Source organism: Triticum dicoccoides, chromosome 2B (assembly GCF_002162155.2).
Source record: "Triticum dicoccoides isolate Atlit2015 ecotype Zavitan chromosome 2B, WEW_v2.0, whole genome shotgun sequence".
NCBI lineage: Eukaryota > Viridiplantae > Streptophyta > Magnoliopsida > Poales > Poaceae > Triticum > Triticum dicoccoides.
The window spans coordinates 460,490,927-460,500,154 of NC_041383.1; the positions used below are offsets into that span (position 1 = coordinate 460,490,927).

The 9,228-nt window shown below is 47.0% G+C and overlaps 1 protein-coding gene across 1 annotated transcript; it reads left to right on the forward strand.

The window, feature by feature from the left end:
• The first annotated feature begins 991 nt into the window (after positions 1–991).
• Positions 992–4,682, forward strand: LOC119364208 (uncharacterized hydrolase YugF-like). Its single transcript, XM_037629635.1, has 5 exons — positions 992–1,170; positions 3,138–3,391; positions 3,500–3,711; positions 3,816–4,077; positions 4,184–4,682. The coding sequence occupies exons 1-5, from the start codon at positions 1,113–1,115 to the stop codon at positions 4,478–4,480; spliced, it is 1,083 nt and encodes a 360-aa protein (XP_037485532.1). The 5' UTR covers positions 992–1,112; the 3' UTR covers positions 4,481–4,682.
• The last annotated feature ends 4,546 nt before the right edge of the window (positions 4,683–9,228 follow it).

A 9,228-nucleotide genomic window follows, 5' to 3' on the forward strand; every position in this document is an offset into this window, starting at 1 on the left:
CTCTTGTTGCTACTTGCTAGGGGCTGAGCAACCCCTCATTGCTGCTCCCAATTTTTGTCTATGCGCCTGTGTGTATGCATTGACGAGACACTGTGTAACATTATTTCTGGCTATTAATGAAAAGATACGCATCTGGGTCTGGCATATTCGTGAAAAGTCGAGGAGTGGGGCTGGACTAACGAGCTACTCGGCTCATTAAGACTCGGCTCGTTAAGGCTCGTGATCGTTAAAGCTCGGATTGTTAAGCTTGTTAAGGATAATGAGCTAAATATAATGATTGGCTCGGTTCGTTATATGTTCGCGAGCGCTCGCGAGCAGCTCGTTAGGAAAATGCATCAGTAAACAAGATACATCACATGCATATATTTACAAACATACATAGATCCAGGTAGTAGGATTCAATAAATCGGGAATATGAGAAGATGAGAAAGATGTGAATGTGGAAAATAACCCTTCCATAGACTTAGGACTCATCGAAGTCATCGAAAAATTCTTTGTAATGAGCAAAACCACGCTACTACCGAGCTTAACGAGTAGCTCATGAAATTCGCAATCTTGATTGTTTAACTCGTTAGTGTTAACGAGCAAAAATTATTGCTCGGCTCGGTTCATTAAAAAAATGAACCGAGCTCAAGCGAGTCGAGCAGCCGAGCGCTCATTAGACTCACCGAGCTTCGAGCTTCTTGTCCATCCCTATCGAGGAGGGCGCAAAATGTTGATAGGAAAGTTTAGCTAGGGCGTGGGTTGCCCCAAGCACATTTGTACATCGCATTCTGAGCAAGTCTGCCGTCACGAGTACTCCTTCCGTTTCAAAATAGATGACCCAACTTTATACTAACTTTAATATAATATTGGATCATCTATTTTAGAAGAGGCCTTTGAAATCGACTCTGACCCAGATTGTCTCGGCCCTGCTACAGACGTGGGGCCCTGGTGTACAGCGCTGCTTTAATACAAGGCCAAGAGAGGCCATTACCACTAGTAGCGGCCGCCAGGAAGCACAGCCAAGTTGTTAAAGGCAGCGGGGACAGGGCCACCGCCCACCGCCGTCGTACTCGTGGAACTTGCTTGCTTGCCACCCCGTCCTTTGCTGCTACCGCCGCAGCCGATCGATGGCCGATTCGGCCGGAAAGCGGCCTCCAACGCCGGCGCCGGCCTCCGGCGGAGGCGGTACGCACGCACACCCCTCCGTCCTCTCTTAATCTCTTTGTTGTTTACGCCTTATGCTTGGCGGTTTTGCCTGACTTTTATGTGTTGCTCTGGACCTGCGGTACCATGTGATCCGCCTGGTTGCTTTCTTGCTTCTCTGATCGCGAGTAGTGGTGGATTTGCTCTTACTACGACGTGTAACGACGTGATTCGCGAGATTGTCCGGTCATAAGTGAAGTGCACCTCTGTTTGTTGCCTCCAACTGCATAGTAGTAGTTCTTGTGCCTTGTTGCACTCGTCTGAACCAGTTGAAAACACAACTTAATTCCTGTTACAAATCCCTAGCATCGTGATATCCCTGATTCCCCGTCCTTGCCACTTTTCAGCAGTAGAAATTTATTCACCAAGCAAGTTATTCGCATATATAAAAATCCAAATAAAGACAATAGGTGAAGGAGTAATCCTGGATTCCTTGCAAAATATGTGTACAAGTTTTGCTTCCCAGGGGAATAAAATAGTTGCTCGGTTTCCGAAATCTACGCCACTTTGTCGCTTGATTCTAGATGACCCAGTTAGATTACTTCTCTTGAGAGAATGACTCAGTAGCGCCACTCGATGAACATCGGCATTAAACTGGCAGTCCAAGATGACATATTTGTTTTATACCTTTTGCTTTCAACCGCTTCTTGGCTGACAAAGGAACCTGGTATACTGAACTTTCAATTTTCTTTAGAAACTCTTCAGAGTTGGTTATCTTTTCAGATCTGTCGCTAAACTGCATAGTGTTCAGAACATTTCCCCTTGCTAGAATATTCAAAGTTACTTACCTTTCCTGCGTCCCATGTCCAAAGTTTTGTCGCAAAATTTTCATGCCACTGCATATCTGTCGTAGAAATTTCATTGACCACTTTTCAATTTTATATCCTGGTGTTGTTTTCCTGCAAAGCATATGGTGTCATTTTCTCAGGGGAAAAGAATTACTGCATTCAAAACTCTAGTAAGTCACATAACTGTTGACGGAGTGTGTTGCGTGGTGCTCGATTACATGACCCATGAGGGCTTACCTCGTGACATGTACGGATAATTATATATTAGTGTATTATATTACAAATAAACATGATATTATTTTGGTTCTGATAATGAAATGCTATTTAAAGTCATGGAGGAGGACACGCAAACGTCTGCACTCATTTATTTATTTATTTTGAGAGAGAGAAGAACTTCGTCAGATTTAAAATTTGGGATTTGTGCCCTTGTGTCTGGAAACGAAAGGAGTACAGCTAGAAGCCTTAGAATCACCGATCACAAACCACACGTTGAAGATCAGATCTTGATTTGTTTTCCTAGGGCATAGCACTATCAGACAATCAAACCTTCATTATTTATTCCATGTAGGGATCGAGTTGACAGTGGATGAACCTATGCTTGAAACTGACAGTTTAAGATGATACTACTACTAGTAGATTATTCTATCTTTTGCTTCTGTCTGTTTCTTAGCTGACAGATCACAGATGCATGGCATACTTAATTATTTCGTGGGACCTACTACGATTTCCTTCAGACTTCATTAATCTGCCAATCATTTGGGAGATTTTCTCTTGGTATAGTACTATAATGGTTTCAATACGCCTGAATGCCTGATTCACCAATCTGTCCACAACAACAAGACGTATCCAGAAATTCTAATGCTAGTGCTATCAATGTCATGAAAATATCTTGAGATAGGTTCTACAATCTCGCATATTGAAAATGTCACGAAAGGATTGGTGTCATGTTGGACCGGTAATGACAAACCTTCTAGTAGAACTTTATGACGAGGTGCATGTTCAAACCTTCCATCTGATTTATGTCAAAAGCTAAGTTGAAACAGTCCTTCTCTTAAGCCAGAAGACATCTTTACAATCTGTACACTAATTTAAACGAGGTGCAGAGGTTCAAATTGCAGTGACACAGCACTGATTTCACGTGTTTGCTATCTCATTTCACAGGCATGGCGTGGAAGCTCTCTTTAGCTCTGTTCGTGTTGCTCGCGGCGTTGCTGTACAAGCAGATTCAGCCTCCGGCTCCGGAAATCGTTGGCTCGCCGGGTGGCCCCCCTGTTACAGCATCAAGAACAAAGCTCAAAGACGGCAGGCATTTGGCATACCTGGAATCTGGCGTCCCAAAGGAGAAGGCCAAGTACAAGATCATTTTTGTCCATGGATTCGACTCCTGCAGATACGACGTGCTTCAAGTTTCCCCGGTACATATTGTTGATTATTATCTTAAGAATCATTTTACAGATGGAACAATCTACTTCAAGCTGACACGAAGTGATTCTCACGTCATGGACCGATGAAATCTGGTACAGGAGCTGGCACAAGAGCTGGGCATCTACCTGCTGTCCTTCGACCGGCCTGGGTATGGTGAGAGCGACCCTGACCCGGCACCGTCTGAGAAGAGCATCGCCCTCGACATCGAGGAGCTCGCCGACAACCTGCAGCTGGGCCCCAAATTCCACCTCATCGGCTTCTCCATGGGCGGCGAAATCATGTGGAGCTGCCTCAAGTACATCCCGCACAGGTAACACGGCATCAAGAACTTATCAAGCTGATCACCGTGCATCTTTGTTCACTGCAACATCCAAGGCTTCAAGTCTGAATGTTTGTTCCACCGTGGTGCAACAGGCTCTCTGGGGTGGCCGTTCTCGGGCCGGTCGGCAACTACTGGTGGTCGGGCTTGCCGTCGAACGTGTCATGGGACGCCTGGTACCAGCAGCTCCCACGGGACCAATGGGCGGTCTGGGTCTCCCATCATCTGCCATGGCTGACCTACTGGTGGAACACCCAGAAGCTCTTCCCGGCCTCCAGCGTCATCGCCTACAACCCTGCCCTCCTGTCCGAAGAAGACGCGAAGCTCATGGAGAAGTTTGGAATGCGAACCTACATGGTATGTATGGTAACAAGCGTCACTCGCACCTGGCATGATTAAGCCGGCTACAAAATCCCGGTGTAACTGACCGTTCGTTCCTCTGATCTGTTTGTGCGTCTCGCAGCCGATGATAAGGCAGCAGGGGGAGTACTACTGCCTGCACCGCGACATGATGGTCGGGTTCGGGAAGTGGGGTTGGAGCCCCCTGGACCTCAAGGACCCGTTCGCCGGCGGCGAGGGCAAGGTGCACCTGTGGCACGGCGCGGAGGACCGCATCGTGCCGGTCATCTTGTCCAGGTACATCAGCGAGAGGCTCCCGTGGGTGGTCTACCACGAGCTCCCCAAGTCCGGACACCTCTTCCCCGTTGCCCAGGAAATGGCCGACGCCATCGTCAAGTCCCTGCTGCTCGGAGAGCAGTAACCTTCCACTCCGATCATCTATCTCTATGTAGTATGCTTCTTGTGCAGTACCTCAGCGCCGTGTGGTTAGCTCCTCCTCACGGGCACCGAATAACAGGTGTTTCTTTCGGTCTGGAAGACGACGATAGACACTTGTATATATCTGTGAGGGCTAGGGTTCGTATATTCAAGCCATGGCCATGGAATTCGAATTACAAGGGGAAGGAGGAAGGAGGAAGACGCTACTCGGCTCGCGCAGGAGCTCTCACCACACACGCACCCACTAGCCGTTGTGCCAATCGCCACCCAATCCATCCTGGCTATGGGTATAAGTATCTCGGTTTAGGCCCACTCCGGCCCAGCTAGCCGAGCGGGTAAGCGAGGCAGCCTCTTGGGCCGGCCTTCCTTTTGAACTGCGTCTTGGCGCTCCTCTTGATCGCTGACAATCCCTCCCCTGTTAAACCCGGCTTGTCCCCAAGCCGGCGCCCTGGGAAACTTTTGCTGGAGAGTGATCTTATCTTCCCATGTAGCCATGTCCAGCGGTGATGAGCTCCATTTGATCAAGACTTGGAGGACCGAATCAGAGCCCCGGCGGACCACCCTCTGTTGCAGTACTTGTTCTGGCACCTGGTACTGATCATCAGGAGAAGGAAGTTGCGAGAGCACCTGGTCGTGTGGGGCGATCACCCTTTTGAGAAGTGACACATGGAAAACAGGGTGCACTTTGCTGGTAGAAGGAAGACGCAGGCGATAAGCCACTTCGCCAATGCGTTCCAAAACTTCAAAGGGGCCATAAAACTTGAATGCCAGCTTGTGATTTGCTCGCGGTGCCACAGACGACTGCAAGTATGGTTGAAGCTTGAGAAAGACCTGATCTCCAACTGCAAACACGCGGTCTGAGCGGTGCTTATCAGCCTGGTGTTTCATACGCTGTTGGGCACGAAGCAAATGTTGCTTGACCGACTCCATAACCACCAGACGATCATTAAGCCACTGTTGCAAATCGTCAGACTGAATCGCACCTTCAGCAGATAGCCCAAAATGACGTGGCGCATGCCCATAAATGACTTCAAATGGTGTTTTCCCAGTAGCTGAATGCCAGTTCGTGTTATACCAAAATTCACAAACCGGAATCCACTTAGCCCAGCGCGATGGGTGCCCACTGACAAAACATCTCAAAAAACATTCCACCTGTTGATTCACGCGCTCTGTCTGGCCATCTGACTGTGGGTGCCTAGCAGAACTCATGCGAAGCTGGACGCCTGATTTTTGGAACAGCTCACTCCAAAACTTGCTTGTGAAAATGCGGTCACGATCTGAAACTATCGAACAGGGCATACCATGCAATTTATAGACAGAGTTCATGAAGGCTTCAGCAACAGTTTCGGCAGAGAACGGGTGATGCAAGGGGATAAAGTGCCCATATTTGGAGAGCTTGTCAATAACCACTAGCAAACAGTTGTAACGACCTGATGGAGGTAATCCTTCAACAAAGTCCATAGTAACCATCTCCCAAGGTAAGGCTGGTATTGGTAGAGGTTGGAGAAGGCCAGGTGAAGGGATTCTCTCAGGTTTGGCCTGCTGGCATATCAGACAGTTCTGAACATAGGGTTTTATGAACCTCGCATCCCTTTCCATCGAAACAACTGTCTGACACGTTTGTAAGTGACTAGGAATCCAGAATGCCCTCCCAATGGACTGTCATGAAAGGCAGCACATATCTTATTGTGCAATGTTGAGTCACAGCCCAACCAAACACACTTGCCCTGTCTAATGATACCAGCTCTGAGAGTAAATTTACTGTTAGCAGTAGGTGATGTGGACAGCTGTTGCAAAAGATCCAAAGCAAATGGGTCTTGCTCATAGCTTTTCAATACTTCTGTCAACCAAATAGGTTGGGTAGAAGAAATCTGCTGCAGTTCTGGCAGGATGTCCCCTGGTGTTGCAGGCCGCCTGGAAAGTGCATCAGCAGCACTATTTTCAACTCCTTTTTTATGTTCAATGGTATACTGCAGCCCAAGCAATTTGGTGAGTGCTTTCTGTTGCCACCTTGTATGCAAACGTTGCTCTGACAGACAGGCTAAACTCCTTTGGTCAGTTCTGATGATGAACTCAGATAACTGCAAGTACTGACGCCAGTGCTCCACTGCTAGAAGAATGGCCAAATACTCTTTCTCATACACTGAAAGTGTCCGATTTCTGGGTCCAAGAGCTTTTCTGACATAAGCAATTGGATGGCCTTCCTGCATAAGCACTGCCCCAATCCCAACATCACAGGCATCTGTTTCTATCACAGATTTCTTAGAGAAATCAGGTAAGGCTAGCACTGGAGCTGATGTTAGGGCTTGCTTGAGAAGCACAAAAGCTTGCTGCTCATTGTGTGTCCACAGGAATGGAACTCCCTTCTTGAGAAGATTAGTAAGAGGTTTGCTGAGCATACCATAGTGGGCTATAAATTTCCTGTAATATCCAGCCAGGCCCAAAAATCCTCTCACTTCTTTAGCAGACACAGGTGCTGGCCAGTTCTGAATAATGGAAATTTTGGAAGGATCAGTAGCTACCCCTTGTCCACTGATCACATGCCCCAAATAGACAACCTGATTTTGTGCAAAAGCACATTTAGATAGCTTCACTTGCCATTGATGCTGCAAAAGTAATTTCAACACTTCTTCCAAATGCTGCAAGTGTAGTGCATAAGAAGCACTGAATATGAGGATATCATCAAAGAAAAGTAGCACAAACTTCCTGACACAGGGAGACAGTGTTTCATTTAGTGCAAAATTGAATGTATTAGGCCCTCCAGTAAGTCCAAAGGACAGCACCAGAAACTCAAAATGGCCAAAATGAGTCTGAAATGTTGTTTTATGTTCTTCCCCAGGGGCCAGTCTGATCTGGTGATAACCTGCTCGAAGGTCCAGTTTGGTGAACCAACAGGCTCCAGCTAACTCATCCAGGAGCTCATCAATAATAGGGATTGGATATTTGGTTTTTGTTGTGATAGCATTTAACTTCCTATAATCATATACAGGTCTCCAAGTTTTATCCTTCTTCTGCACTAGAATTACTGGAGAAGAGAAAGCACTGGTGCTAGGTCTAATAATTCCAGCATCTAACATCTCTTTTACTTGCTTTTCCATTTCATCTTTCATAGCAGGAGGCAGTCTATAAGGTCTGCTGGACACAGGTTGAGCTCCAGGAACTAAGGGAATTTTATGATCATACTTTCTCCTTGGAGGAAGACCAGATGGAGCTTCAAACACAGGAGCATACTTATCCAACAGTGCTTGAATTTTAGAAGGCAGTTCAGATACTGCTGTATCTTCAGTCACCAAAAGTGCTGACATTTCTACTAGAGCATAAACCTTAGGAACAGCATCTTGACCCAACAAAGTAATTTGGTGTCCTGAGTGCTGAAAGGCTAACCAATGAGCAGCCCAATCTATTTGCATAGGACTGTTAGCAGCCAGCCAATCCAAGCCCAAAATTCCATGGTAAGATCCCAAGGGAAAAACCCTGAAGTTACTGACAAACTCATTACCAGCACAGGACCACTTGCCATTCAGCAACTGTTGAGAGCAGGGAACCAAACTTCCATTAGCCACTTTAACCATATAAACTGGCAATGAAGAAATGCCTTGAACATTAGTTGCAACTGTGTAGTCAATGAATGAATGAGTACTGCCCGAATCAACCAGGAAAATTAAGGGTTGTCCCTGCAGATACACTTTTAGTTTCATGGTTGACACTGCTGGGTCTGAATTATCTCCTAAAGCAGCTGCAGAAAGATAGATAGCATTGACCTCACCAACAGCTGATTCTTCAGAGTCACTCAGATCAGAGGGCATGTTCTGAACATAGTCTAGCATTTCCTGTACCACGTGTAACTGAATTTCCTGCTTGCAGCGATGATCACGGGCCCATCATTCTCCACAGATGAAACACAGACCGTTGGACTTCCTGTAAGCACGCAGAGCAGCCCATCGATCTTCAGATGGAGGAACACGAGCTGGTTCGATGATTTTCTTATCATCCAGAACTTTGTTCACTGATGATCGAGAGGTAGAGTAGGTCAGGCGTTTGCTTCCTTGGTTTGCACTGCCAGAGTAACCAGTAGTTTCGCCCAGTTCTTCAGACAACAAGGCCAGAGCATATGCTGAATCCAAATCCTCAGGTTGCTGAATTCCTACCAACAAACGAACTGAAGGGACTAATCCTTCCATGAATCTAGTAACGTAATGCACCGTGTTTGGATTAGTCTCATAGGCAGTCAGCTGATCATACTGTTTTGAAAATCGCTCCACATACTCCTCGACTGAACTAGTCTGCCTAATGTTGAACATCTGGCGCAACAGGTTCTGGTGTTTGTTCCTGCCAAACCTGGACTGTAGCAGGTTGCAAAATTCAGGCCAATTGACATGGGGAGCACGACGCTGAACCGATTCTAACCAACGCGCCGTTGTGCCTTCAAATTGAGCAGAAGCAAACGACACCCACTGATGCTGCGGAGTATTCCATAATTTGAAATAATCCTCACAGCGCGACTGCCACAGCTTGGGATTTGAGCCGTCAAAACGCGGCAACTCAATCCGGGGACCAAACCCGACAACTTCAGATTGGAATGGGCGAATTGCTTCAGGAGCTTGAACGATCTGCCTCGAGGGGTTGGGTTCTGACTGCGTACCTCGTGCTGGTGGGGGTACGTACTTCGGAACTGCTCCCCGGTGATCTACTTCAACGTGGAAATTTTCAGATCCCCCTGATCCACTGCTC